At 42.5% G+C, this 15,139-nt stretch overlaps 1 protein-coding gene across 1 annotated transcript in view; it reads left to right on the forward strand.

The window, feature by feature from the left end:
- Positions 1-2,372: 2,372 nt before the first annotated feature.
- LOC126455492 (UDP-glucosyltransferase 2-like) overlaps positions 2,373-15,139 on the forward strand; it is an 88,695-nt gene continuing 75,928 nt past the window's right edge. The window contains exon 1 of the mRNA XM_050091243.1: positions 2,373-2,518. Within this exon, the coding sequence (XP_049947200.1) occupies positions 2,500-2,518 (19 nt within the window). The 5' untranslated portion in view covers positions 2,373-2,499. The remainder of the gene's footprint in view (positions 2,519-15,139) is intronic.

A 15,139-nucleotide genomic window follows, 5' to 3' on the forward strand; every position in this document is an offset into this window, starting at 1 on the left:
TTCTTTGCCCACAATCCCAGTTCAAGATGTCTTTAACCTTAGAAGGATGTCAGTTTATCCATTTTGTATCCACAACAGCAGTACTGACACAACGTCCTTTTACTTGTACCACCAACGGGTTGCAGGATATGGCAGCAATGAAGTTTGCTCTTTTATAATAAAGTATATCAATGATAATATACCACAAAATGTTGATGAATTGTACCTGTACAGTGATAACACACAATGATTAGGCTCCTACTTCCTCTTACAGACAGTGGAAGAAATGGTTCAAATGGCTCTGAGCACTATGGGACTTAACTTCTGAGGTCATCAGTCCCCTAGAACTTAGAACTACTTAAACCTAACGACATCACACACATCCATGCCCGAGGCAGACAGTGGAAGATTCAAAAAGATTGTGTACAGACCGCCCTTAAGGGGCCACTCTCATCTGCCCTGTGACAGAGTCTTTGGCCTTATCAAAAGAAAAGTAAGGAAATGTGACCGATATTACACAATAAAAGAAGTATGTAAAGTGATATTAAGGTGTACAATACAAAGTTTAGCGTTGATTTGATAGAAACAGAAAATATTTTGGATATTCACAAATAGTGGCCTCAGTTCTATAAAAGTACTGCTTCAGAAGAAACCAAATCTGAAAAGAAGGGAAAAGAGAATATTTTACTATTTCTAACGACCATGAATTCTCGTTCCTGCAATCAAGTAAAGGAAAAGAAACAGTATCGGCTTTTGTTAGTGGAATCCTCTATAAGACATTCAGACTAGCTATCCCGACGCAATCATCCTATTCTCTACCCACACACAAAGCATACACTGAAAGAATACCTATTCCTAAAAAGAAAATGGATGATATAAGGAATGCTGTCCAGTTCGTCCCTGAGGAACATGGTTTCCTTTATGACGAAGTGATTCAGTGGCCTACAGTTGAAAAAGAACTGTGAAATTTAATTATATGAGACTTTAATGTTAATCTGTGTTGAAAATTCCTGGCAGATTAAAACTGTGTGCCGGACCGAGACTCGAACTGGGACCTTTGCCTTCTGCGGGCAAGTGCTCTCCCAACTGAGCTACCCAAGCACGACTCACGCCCCATCCTCACAGCTTTACTTCTGCCAGTACCTCGTCTCCTACCTTCCGAACTTTACAGAAGCTCTCCTGCGAACCTTGCAGAGCTAGCACTCCTGAAAGAAAGGATATTGCGGATACATGGCTTAGCCACAGCCTGGGGGATGTTTCCAGAATAAGATCTTCACTCTGCAGTGGAGTGTGCGCTGATATGAAACTTCCTGTCAGATTAAAACTGTGTCCCGGACCGAGACTCGAACTCGGGACCTTTGCGTTTGTGTTTGTTAAAACCCCATTCTCATGTATCTGTTATAGCCAATCTCAGTTGTGTATACAATGTTTAATGTAAAATAAATAGCCTTCAAAAAGTCTCAATCATTCATTGCATTTTTTTTTTTTTTTTTTTTTTTTTTTTTTTTTTTTTTTTTTTTTTTTTTTTTGCCTTTGTCTCTATGGATGTGCTATTGTCAGCCCTTTAGTTATGAAAGGACTCTTGTCAGACAACTTTGATAGGCACTATCATGCAATATAAACAATAAAATTGTTTTTAATCATCGTTGTTACTAGCAGTTTGTAGAATCAAAATAACTAGAATAAAAAACTTATCGTATTTGGTAATATCAGGAAAAAAGTCTTTTTTTTTAAATTTCCCAACACTTTTCTTTTAGTAACACGAGCCCCTTCATAAATAACCGATTCAAATATGTAAATACCTATATGTATGAATTACGTAATTTTTGTTGTTCTTAAATTGTAATATCGTAAAATGCCCAACATTCTTGTAAAAATAGTACACGGATGAATCAAACTACTACTATTATCATTACTACTATTGCATATTGTAATTCCGTTTATATCTTTTGTCACAATCCTCTATGGACGTTGAACACTGTTACTACACCCTACTGCAAACGTTATTTTCGGTAACAGAAGCTTAATTTCGGAGAGGATTTATTGCATATTTTCCTGTGGTTTCGTACTGCAGTCGGTAGCCTGGACTACAGCATTTAATGAAAAGTGCTGGGCATCCACTGCGATAAGACTGCCGTTCATCTGTCCCGTATCGATGCTACGTCACGCACATGCAACAGCAAGCGTACACAGCCGACGCAAGCCGTTATGTCAAGGTCGTTGATTTCGGCCTTGCGCCGGTGACTATAGAGCTAGAGAGGTAACTCATCGGAAACTTGCTTACAAACGTTACTCGTCTAATACTGCGGAACGAGAAAATGTACTGTGCAGTGGAGCCAGGAGATTAGAAAGCACAAGTCATAGTGTACTGGCACGCCGCGAAAATTCCATGGAGACACGATGACCTAGCTTTCAATTAGACCACTATCTGACACTCCTGAAGTTCAACAGCGGAAACTGCCTCGCGCCAGAAGCTTGCTGCGTGTTGTTCAGATCGCAGTGGGATCGGAACACGCAGAAATGGGAGGTGCTTTTACAGGTAAATCCGATATCTTATTTTTTCTGACGTCACGTTACAGCATGAAAATCTCTTAACCGGCTGCGGCGTGTACACAGAATTTAAACTTCTTGACAGATCAAACGGCACTGTACGCGAAGGACAAGGGCTGCCGGTTGAATATAAGTAACGCAAACAAACTTAATGCTTTCAAACGATGACGGCTGTTGCACATTCTACGCTTTTTAAAGGTACAATAGCGCCCAAATGCTATGTGGTACGTTTTCATGTCGCGCAGTTCACAGAAAATGCGTTCACGTCTATATGTGACGGTTACTTTCCATCAAGTTAAATTTGTCAACCAAGAGAAGGGAATGTAGCCTATTAATGAAAACACGATGGAAGATTCTTCAACTTGCAGTATCCGTGTACGTAAGGTCACGACGCCGTGATGACTGGAATCCGAAATATCTATCCCAGTGAGAAATTAGAAAACGTTTAAATATAGTTTTTAACCTTACGTATAAATTGTGATGTAAGATAGCTGTTTTGTGATGCTTGATATGTAGCAACATGGAGCATTTCGCCTTGCTGTGCTACCACTCCCAGGGTAAATAAACACTGTTTTAGGGTAACGTACCTCAGTCGATAAAAATAGAACCCTTATAGGATCAGTTTATTGTTCTTCTGTTACGACCGCTTTTGCTCAGGAACGGGTAGAGGTATCAAGTGTAAATTGGTGTCAAATATTAAAGTCTACGCCGCCCGTTGTAGCCGAGCGTTTCTAGGCGATTTAGTCTGGAACCGCGCGACCGCTGCGGTCACAGGTTCGAATCCTGCCTGGGGGTGGATGTGTCTGATGTCCTTAGGTTAGTTAGGTTTAAGTAGTTCTAAGTTCTAGGGGACTGATGACCTCAGATGTTAAGTCCCATAGTGCTCAGAGCCATTTGAACCATTTGAACTAAAGTCTACCGTTGCTTGGCGGTGTGAAACATTTAAGCTTCGACGTCAATGCAATCACAAGATACGGTCATTTATGTCACATATTTTGACAGTTGAAAACTCACTCATCAAAACCTGCAGATAAGCTATCTACATACTCGTACATAATTGTGAACGAAACCCCAGAGTGCGAGCCGTTCTCGCACTCGTCCGTCTTCTATTTTTTCTACAATATGTTTGTTTGCATGGCCAACATAACAGCTGATATAAATAGTCATTATTGGTTTTACTGGTTAAGCTTACTTCAATCTCGATTACTTTTCATGGAACGTGTTTCACTTTTATTTATACGGCGTATTCTGTGGTCGTTTTGGAAATATGGTATACGTAGTATGTCTCTACAGCTTTGTGTTTATACATTAAAAACATTATTTATTTATAAACTTGGCGCGCAATTTACTCACGGTAATTTTTGCTCTTGTTGTGCTGAAGTCCTGTACTTTTTCTTTCGTTCATACCGTAGGTTGATATCGAAAAAAGAATTACACGTGTTGACACAATCACTTTTCGCAAATTTTCGACTTTTATGAACCCACTTTTTGTTACGTTTCATTTCTGATTTTTCCATTTCACCTCACTTGTCAAATTTCACAAGAGAACACTACTCCACTTTTCTCGTGTTCGCCACTGAGCTCAGAGTTTTAGGTGTATATCGTGAGTAAGCCTGTTGCAAACTTTGGCAATATAACTTTGTGTGTGTGTGTGTGTGTGTGTGTGTGTGTGTGTGTGTGTGTGTGTGTGTGTGTGTGCGTGTGTGTGTGTGTGTGTGTGGAGGGGAAGGTTGGAGTCAGTGTAGTTAGACAAGATGTGCTAAAAGTTCAGCATATTTTGATATTTTGAAGGGAAATGGCGAGGGGGGTAGGGGGGTATGGAGAACTGGAGTAATAGAGATTCAAGGTAGGGGGGGGGGGGGGGGAGAGAGAGCACTGATTAAGTGTTTTAGGTGCAGGATCAGCAACTTAGGCGAAATGATAGGAAGGCAGAGGTGTGATCATATGTCTTTATTTGATATTATGTTAAGTGGTGTATTAATTTAAAAAGTGTATGTTTCATTTTAGTATTAACTTTCCAAATATTTTTAGGTCATAAAAATTCGGGCCGTAAGGTTACAGGTCCTTTTTGATCTTCTTAAACTACATTAATTCTCGCTAGGGGCGGGTGCTCTCACTCGCATCCCCACTCCCCCTGTGGGCGCTTCTATTGACACTAATTTGTTAATTAAGACATGTTCTATACAACTCTTAAAATTGCTACGGCAAGAAGAAGTGTAAATGATAAACGCGTGTTAATTCGACAAATATATTATACTAGAACTGACATGTGATTACATTTTCACGCAATTTGGGTGCGTAGATCCTGAGAAATCAGTACCCAGAACAACCCCCTCTGGCCGTAATAGCGACCTTGATACGCCTGGGCATTGAATCAAACAGAGCTTGGATGGCGTGTACAGGTACAGCTGCCCATGCAGCTTCAACACAATACCACAGTTCATCAAGAGTAGTGACTGGCGTATTGTGACGAGCCAGTTTCTCGGCCACCATTGACCAGACGTTTTCAATTGGTGAGAGATCTGGAGAATGTGTTGAACAGGACAGCAGTCGAACATTTTCTGTATCCAGAAAGGCCCGAACAGGACCTGCAACATATGGTCGTGCATTATTCTGCTGAAAAGTAGGTTTTCGCAGGGATCGAATGAAGGGTAGAGCCACGGGTCGTAACACATCTGAAATGTAACGTCCACTGTTCAAAGTGCCGTCAATGCGAACAAGAGGTGACCGAGACGTGTAACCAATGGCACCCCATGCCATCACGCCGGGTCATACGCCAGTATGGCGAAGACGAATACACGCTTCCAATGCGCGTTCATCGCGATGTCGCCAAACACAGATGCGACCATCATGATGCTGTAAACAGAACCTGGATTCATCCGAAAAAATGACGTTTTGCCATTCGTGCATCCAGGTTCGTCGTTGAGTACACCATCGCAGGCGCTCCTGTCTGTGATGCAGCGTCAAGGGTAACCGCAGCCATGGTCTCCGACCTGATAGTCCATGCTGCTGCAAACGTCGTCGATCTGTTTGTGCAGATGGTTGCTGTCTTGCAAACGTCCCCATCTGTTGACTCAGGGATCGAGACGTGGCTGCACGATCCTTTACAGCCATGCGGATGCATGTCATCTCGACTGCTTGTGATACGACGCCGTTGGGATCGAGCACAGCGTTCCGTATTACCCTCCTGAATCCACCGATTCCATATTCTGCTAACAGTAATTGGATCTCGACCAATGCGAGCAGCAATGTCGCGATACGAAAAACCGCAGTCGCGATAGGCTTCAATCCGACCTTTATCAAAGTCGGAAACGTGATGGTAAGCAGTTCTCCTCCTTACACGAGGCATCACAACAACGTTTCAGCAGGCAACGCCGGTCAACTGCTGTTTATGTATGAGAAATCGTTTGGAAACTTTCCTCATGTGAGCACGTTGTAGGTGTCGCCACTGGTGCCAACCTTGTGTGAATGCTCTGAAAAGCTAATCATTTGCATATCACAGCATCTTCTTCCTGTCGGTTAAATTTCGCGTCTGTAGCACGTCATCTTCGTGGTGTAGCAATTTCAATGGCCAGTAGTGTATGTTTGCTATGGTTCCAGATACTGAGGATCCCTTTGGTAATCGTTCACCCTGTAAATAGAATTCGTTATTGAACTGGAAATAGTTCTGTTCTGTTATTTACTCCAGCAGCTTGAGTGTTTCTTTGACGTGATCATATGATAGTGTATTGCGTCTTTTAAGAACTTCTATAGTGTTTATTGTTTCTGTTATTGATGTGTTACAATACATGTTCTCCACATCAAATGAGAGGAAGGTGGCTGCGTCTGGAATCTGTATGTCTTTTTCGTATTAAATCAATTATGCACTGTTTATTATAGTTCTATCTTCTTGTAATTTGTAATGTTAATATTTCCAAAATATGTCTTGTAGGTAGTTATCTACGATCATTTCCATAGTTGACCTTCCAGTCATAACTAAAGAGAACTACAGGAATGATCCCACATTGTGATGTAAAACTGTGATGTAGAATGTTTCAATAGGTTTATAAACATAACATATTTTCTTAGTGAAATATATTAATATATGCTAAACATTCAAAAGATTGTAAATAATGTTAACTTACATTTCATTATTTACTTGCAACTCCCTGTGGAAATCCATACACGCACCCTCCTACTCACCCACCCACACCCACCCACCCGAACCACACGCACACACACACACACACACACACACACACACAAGCGTGCGCGCTCTCGTATACAGATACCATACATTCAAAAGTTCTTGTATGCATTATTTGTCTAGCATTTTTAATAAAGCCATAACAGTTTGATTTGACACACAATGACTGTGCAAGGTATGCACTTTACCAATAAGCGTCCGTCGAATGTCTCTGTTTAGGTTTTTATTTCCTATGTATTTCGGAGTGAAAGCGTCATCTTCTGGATGTCTAAGTTTCATTTAAGGATTTTGTTATTGCTGGTGAAGCAGTCTGACTTGACGGAAATTCTATCGTTTCTTTTAATTTTCTCTTTCTTCTTTTCTTTTCTTTTCTTTTCCTTTCTTTCTCCCTCTTTCCTCCATTTTTCTTTCGTTTCCTTTTCTTTCTTTACCTTTCCTCTCCATGAATGCTAGATGCTTCTAGACTCAAATTCCTTGAGTTTTTGGAACATATCTAGAGGGTGCTATATTGACGGCAGTTTCTGTTATGACTATTTGTTCTCTATTGTTATCTGGCATGTGTTACACGTGTTTACAAATTGGACTTTCTCCAGAAATTCCAATCAATTTATTTGGAAAGAGTAACAATATGGGGGCGTCTCAGCAACAGTTTGGAGCAGGTTGTCAATATGTTGTCTATATTGATCATGTTCTCGTTACCATAACACTGGTGTTTTTAAGTAATTGTTTATAACAATGTAATGCGTTCACACTAAAGGTAAAACTATCACTTGGGAATATGAACGTTAAGGAGGTCGCTGAGATACCTTAAAAACATAATATAGGCTGTAATGATTCAGAAATATACGATTAAGGTTAGAAATGTATCTTAAGGGTCCTAGACGCCATCAGTAGTAGGGTCATGGGCTACAACGGCACTTTTAATATCGAACTGATATGCAAATTAATGAAATTGGTCAGTAAGAAAAAAAAGCATCTATGTTAAGCGATTTCCTTCAGTTTGATGGATAAAATTACATGGCTCGAGAGTGTCCCTAACTTTCAGCTCATTGTCTATAAATAAACTATAATACATGTGTGTATTACAAACATTTCAAACATGTGAAATAGTATTACAGAATACAGCCTTTCACACCACTTGCTCACGTCATTTTATGTTAGGCAACAACAAGCTCTAACTCAAGAGAATGTTGTCTCGTACATTAAAGCAAATCCCATTTCGCCAATGTGATGCTATATCTCACTGGCATTTACAGAATGTAAGAAAATCAAATCTTGAAAGCATGCCTTGTAATAGACTCTCCAATTGTCACCTAGTAGTGCATCCTATAATAGTAGCATTACCATGGCCATGGTAGCATTCTTCTTGAACGCAGAAGTCAGGTATGATGTTAGCTAGTTTTACTCATGTGTAGGATAATATAGCAGTTTCGTCCTGACACCACATCTCTAGAGTAAATGCTTCTCACACTACTAAGGCTGAAATATATGGCATCAGTCCACTCTCTTATAGAAAAATGGAAATGAGCGTATTGCATCGTTGGTCGGGAGGCCTCACCCGGGGGAGTTCGCCCGCCAAGTGCAAGTCTTCTTATTTCAGTCGACGCCACGTGGGCGACTTGTGCGCCGGTGATGAGTATGAGATGATGATGAGATGATGATAAGGACAACACAACACAACACCCACTCCCCGAGCGGAGAAAATCTCCAACCCTGCCTGGAGTCGAACCGGGGCCCATATGCATGGGAGGCGAGCACGGTAACACCCAGCTAAGTACGCGGACTCTCTTACAGGACATGGTACGGAATGGCGTAAGTCTGATAAACATATTGATTCTTCTCTTAAATATTTATGGCGTAGCCCGGCTTGTGAGGACCAACCATAATTTGGTAATATCTATATTCGAAGGAATGTTTGAGAACACAGTCCTGGAATGAGATACAAATATTTCTCCTTCTTTAATAAAGCGCTTGTGTGTAATACTTATATCACCTTTGTTGATGTATGTATTACAGGGGAGGGGTAAATTTAAAACTGAACGCAGACAGAGTAATTTTAAGCTTTTCTCGTTCTTGAGTGTCTAGGTACCGCCACCCCACCTCAGTTCCCGCATTTCTTGGTACTTTTTCTCTAATTTATGTATCCTCTGTCAATTCATGTAATTTTGCAAGTTTATAGCGATTTTACATATTTCGTCTTATTTCCCTCCGTTTTTCGCATTTACCACTAATTTTTAGTAATTATACCAGACTTCCCTCGATTTTTACCGAGCATATGTCAGTTTTCATGTTTTTTCGATAGTTTTCCGTACGTATATGTTCATATTGCTGGCATACCCAGGTGTTGTTTGGTTTTATACCAAGATATTTGCGTGTCTTATACACCAGTCCACTAAAAATGCTAAGAATTCTCCTCTTCCCGGTGATCTATATGCAAGCATTTCGGATAGGACGGTCATGAAAAGTAGAGTAGCACTCGATTCGTACCTAGATGAGATTCAACGAGTGGTGTAGATTGGAAACTCGAAGTCTGGAAACAATTCTGCGTACTGCTTCGACACATCAGAGAGCTTGTCTGCAGACTCTGCAACATGCGCAAAGAGCTGATTTCTGCTGCTGCTCTGATATTTTCTCCGATTAGTATACGCTCTTATTGCTTACGAGATGATCTTTGCTACTTTTTTTTATACCTTCCAAACACTGATGCGTTCCCGCAACCCTGTAGGGACACCTACAAACTGGAGATTTCATTTTCTTCTTTTAATTCTAGTAACAAGTTTTCGTTTTTTGACAGTGTGTCGACTGCGATTAGCATCCTGGACTGTAAGAGTTCCCCTTTTTTCCACCTACAGAGTGCATCTCCCCGGCAGCGTAATTTATAAATGAACAGTCGGCAAGTTATGTATTTGCACCGTCCGCCGCTTACAGCTCTCCACCCATACATATAGAGACTATGCATGCGTATTAGCAATCGCGAAGTCTCAATTTCCACCACTCGTACGTTATTTTCGATAGCGCTAAAGCCCTGGAAATAACGAAAAACTCCTCGCAAAACGATTCTGTAGAGGCGTAAACACGTTTAAATTACTCCTGATACGGAACATAACGTCTTAGATGCTATTTATGTTACCGATATCTGGTAACAATATAGTCTAGATTCTCCCGTAGCAACAACCAACCAACGCATCCTGTTGCGCCTATCACACCTCCCTTTATACTCTTAAAGATCCACGGCGCATAATCATCCCAATTCCGCTCTTTTGTGTGCTAGATGTCTGTTGGAAGGATGAAGACACTCCTTCGTAAGTATTATTGTTATGTACAGGATATAACAGCACATTAGTCGGACGGTGTAATATAGCACTGTACTCGAATGCACCCAGTCACTAACAACCATATATTCTATAGATGCAGTGCATTAGCTCTATTTTCTGCATGTCTATGTCTATGCAAGTGTCGTGGAGGGCTCCCATAAACCTGACCCAGTCCTCTCGCTGCTGGATCCACCTTCGAACGCCGTCTCGCACGTAGCGGATTGTGGATCCACCTCTAGACAGCATTCTGGATATAACGCGGATTGGATCCACATTCGAACACTAACTCAGGCCTATCCTGGATCATGGTATCAATCCGAAACACAAGCATAGACATATACATATCGAAAATAGAGCATCTGAAGAACCTATGGTGGTAAGTGACTGGGTGCGTTTCTGTACAGTACGATACTTCACTGTCCGACTAATTGATCGATTTAATTAATTTGTACATCAATTTGAGATCAAAAGTGTCCTCAAAGCCCGATCATCCTACTATTGTCATGATCTTCAGATTTTACAAATATATTGAAATTTAATAACTCGAACACCTTAATAGATATTGGAATGAAACTTTATTCAGGTAACTGGTATGTTGTGACCCCTATGTGAAAAAATAAATAAAAATTGTGTTATACATAGTAGAGTGAATACAAATTTTTATCTTACATATTGCGTTACGTATAATTTTTATTTTAGGTTCGCTGTGCGTCTACGCTAGTCAAAATAAAACGTCAAAACAAATTTTACTGTCGTAATTATTAACTTGTTTAAACAGCTAACTTGGAATATTGATCAGTTTGTTGTTTTGTGTATTGCCGGCTGGTGTGACCGAGCGGTTCTAGGCGCTTCAGTCTGGGACCGCGCGACCGCTACGGTCGCACATTCGAATCTTGCTTCGGGCATGGATGTGTGTGATGTCCTTAGGTTAGTTAGGGTTAAGTAGCTCTAAGTTCTAGCGGACTGATGACCTCAGATGTTAAGTCCCATAGTGCTCAGAGCCATTTGAACCATTTTTCTTCTTTTTTTTGCGTCCCATCTACAAAGCGATTTTCTTTTTAAATGTATCCCAACCAGATCACAAATAAGGTGTTTCCCACCTTACAAAGTCTTACTATGGGCAGGGTACAGTCAAACCTGTTTAAATTGTGGCGTATGGAACCCATTCCTGTTGTCCTAATTTTCGTTCCTGCCCTACATTTTCCTTCATAAATTCAACGATGATGGGTTTTAAATTGAAAAATCGTTCCAGGCATGCCCCCTGACTTAACCAATGCACTTTACAGTAGAATATAAAGTCTCCATACTCTTCGTTGAATTTCATCGAAAACTGTCGCAACTGGAAGTGAAATAGTGCATCAGCCCGGTTCCCAGAACTCCTGAAGATTGACATTGACTGAAGATACTGTATCACGCAGTCCCTTTCACTGTTCAGAGATGTTGCTAAACCCGCCCAAAGATGTAAGCAACTAGGCATGGGCAGCGCCTATTTGACGGAGGGGGTCCGACAGCTTTCAGTTCCAGTCATTCCACCAAGGAGGTACACGGCTCGTGTTGTCTGTAGTTCAACCATGCCTAGACGGTCAACACCGCAGTTCGATCGCATCCGCATTGTTACTTTGTGCCACGAAGGGCTCTCAACAAGGAAACTGTCCAGGCGTCTCGGAGTGAACCAAAGCAATATTGTTCGGACATAGAGGAGATACAGAGAGATAGGAACTTACGATGACACGCCTCGCTCATGCCGCCAAGGGCTACTACACAGTTGATGACCGCTACCAACGGATTATGGCTAGGAGAAACCTTGACAGCAACGCCAACATGTTGAATAGTGCTTTTCGTGCAGCCACAGGACGTCGTGTTCCGAACCAAACTGTGCGCAATAGGCTGCATGATGCGCAGTTTCACTCCCGACGTCCATGGCGAGGTCCATCTCTGCAACCACGACATCATGCAGTGCGGTACAGATGGCCCCAACAACGTGCCGAATGGACCGCTCAGGATTGGCATCACGTTCTCTTCACCGATGAGTGTCGTATAAGCCTTCAACCGGACAATCGTAGGAGACGTGTTTGGAGGCAACCCGGTCAGGCTGAAGACATTAGACACACTTTCAAGCGAGTGCAGCAGGGTGGAGGTTTCCTCTTGTTTTGAGGTGGCATTATGTGGGGCCGCCGTACGCCGCTGGTGGTCAAGTAAGGCGCCTTAACGGCTGTACGATACTGTGAATGCCATCCTCCTACCGATAGTGCAACCATATCGGCAGCATATTGACAAGGCAATCGCTTCATGGACGACAGTTCGTGCCCCCATCGTGCACATCTTGTGAATGACTTCCTTCAGGAAAACAACATCGCTCGACTAAGTGGCAATCATGTTGTCCAGACATGAACCCCATCGAACATGCCGGGAATAGGTTCAGAAGGGCGGTTTATGGACGACGTGACGCACCAACCAGTCTGAGGGATGTACGCCGAATCGCCGTCGAGGAGTGGGACAATTTGAACCAACAGTGCCTTGATGAATTTGTGGATAGTATGTCACGGCGAATACAAGCATGCATCAAAGCAAGAGGACGTGCTACTGGGTATCAGACGCACCGGTGTGTACAGCAATGTGGACCACCACCTCTGAAGGTCTCGCTGTATGGTGGTGCAAAATGCAATGTGTGGTTTTCATGAGCAATAAAAAGGGCGGAAATGAAGTTTATGTTGATCTGTATTCCAATTTTCTGTACAGGTTCCGGAGCTCTTGAAACCGAGGCGATGCAAAACTTTTTTTGGTGTGTGTACTATTCATACACTAATTTCTTCACGTGGTCTATGATTGCAAGTTTAGCGCGAAGATTCAATGGAGCCGGCCGAAGTGGCCGTGTGGTTAAAGGCGCTGCAGTCTGGAGCCGCAAGACCGCTACAGCCGCAGGTTCGAATCCTGCCTCGGGCATGGATGTTTGTGATGCCCTTAGGTTAGTTAGGTTTAACTAGTTCTACGTTCTAGGGGACTAATGACCTCAGCAGTTGAGTCCCATAGTGCTCAGAGCCATTTGAACGATTTGATTCAATGGACGTGCCGAACAATGCACTCTCTCGACCGTAATTCTTTGCCCTTTCATTGTTAACTAAACCATTGAATTGTTTCTGCATGGAATGGTAATGTCGCCTCATAGCAAATTTGCGGCCCACGTCGACTGTGCGACTGTACAGTAGATACTGACAGTTCTCATCCCTCTCTTCTGTCATTTCCATTCAGTTTTAAAGGCTTATCATGATACATCGTTAGACTACCTCTTTTTATGCAAACAGCCACTAGACCTACTTTGAACATACTTAACACCACGAACATATAGCAAAGGGTAAACAGCGGTGACACTACGACTCTGTCGAACTTAAAGAGTCCTGCCGGCCGAAAAATGCCACACCGCAATGCCAAGTGAAATGTCGCGCTGAACCAGGTACTCCCAAAAAGGACACTGCAGAGCTGAGACTGATCGAGCGTCGGGCCACACGCTGCCCGCACAGCCATCTCGCGTGTTGTTTGGTGCGCCGTGGCCGGCCCTGCTGCAGAGGGTAAAAACTGTAGGGAAGACAGAGATCAGAATACATGCAACCAATTAACTGAGGACGAAGGATGGAAGTGCTACTCTAAGATGAAGACGTTGGCACAAGAGATGAAATCGTGGCGGGAGACATGTAGTTTATTTCGCAATAATTGGTAGAATATTTGAAAGAAACTGGTAAACAAGTCGTACCAAAAGAATGAATAATTCAATGAAGTATCTGATACCACAGTCATGATAAAACAATATGCAGTGCTGAAACTGGAACCCAAAAATTTGCTTTTCGGGTGCAGATTCTCTACTGACAGAGGTAAGAGGTATCGAGGCGCGACTCACGAGCCCCCCCCCCCCCCCCCCCCCCTCCTCTCAGCTTTGCGCTTCGGCCAGTACATGTCTCCTACTTCTCATAAGTTCTCCTGCCTGTTTTGCTTGACCAGCACATCTGGAAGACTGCACGTGAAGAAATGGAGTTTGGCAGTTTTAACGTGTCAGGAAGTTTCAAACCGGCGCACACTCCACTTTAGAGCTAAATTCATTTTGGGAGCATTCGTGATTAGTTATATTGACCTTACACGAAGCTGTAGAGAAGAGAAATCACAAGTAAAGACACTGATTTGAATAAGAAAACCTTTCTCGATAATTTTTCAAAGGCTTCAGCTTGACATCAATGTTTTCACTATAATTTAGACAAAGTATAACATTATGATACAGCAAAATTATTTTGGGTATTAGGCAGCGTCGTTACGAAACAATAAGACAACTAAAGTACCTACTTCTCCCTGCGCTTGAGTCTAACAACAGACAAAAGACGAAAAGAATATCTTCCCGTTGCTCCCATATTGTAATATGAGAGGCGTAGATACTGTATGTGCGATGCAGGCCATGTGCTTCACAGCAGAGGAATCAAACCAACATTCCACAGCAGTCGCTGTGGTGTCACCGCCAGACACCACACTTGCTAGGTGGTAGCTTAAATCGGCCGCGGTCCATTTAGTACATGTCGGACCCGCGTGTCGCCACTGTGTGATCGCAGACCGAGCGCCACCACAAGGCAGGTCTCGAGATACGGGATAGCACTCGCCCCAGTTGTACGACGACTTTGCTAGCGACTACACTGACGAAGCTTTCTCTCATTTGCCGAGAGACAGTTAGAATAGCCTTCAGCTAAGTCCCTGGCTACGACCTAGCAAGGCGCCATTAGCCTTACATAGTTTGATAGTTATCGTATGAAATGTCTCATCCAGAATGCTGTATTCACAACAAGGATAAATAAAAGATAAGTATTCGAGGAGCTGCATACTTTTCTTATGAGAATTCACTACTTATCCTGTTCCAGAATTCACGCCCGTCTGCGTTAGATTTCGGCCTCCTCTATCTACAAGGTGTTGGCACATTTACCAACACATCAGTCGCAACATCAGAAATTTGTTGAGGTCCACGATGCTCTCCACAATGCAAGTCTCCACAAACTTCGATGTGAATGCGGCGAAGCGTATATCGATGAAACCAGGAGACCGATTAGCAATGGAGTGTCGAGGCATGAACGCTGCGTGC

The sequence above is a fragment of the Schistocerca serialis genome, chromosome 2, assembly GCF_023864345.2.
Source record: "Schistocerca serialis cubense isolate TAMUIC-IGC-003099 chromosome 2, iqSchSeri2.2, whole genome shotgun sequence".
Lineage (NCBI taxonomy): Eukaryota > Metazoa > Arthropoda > Insecta > Orthoptera > Acrididae > Schistocerca > Schistocerca serialis.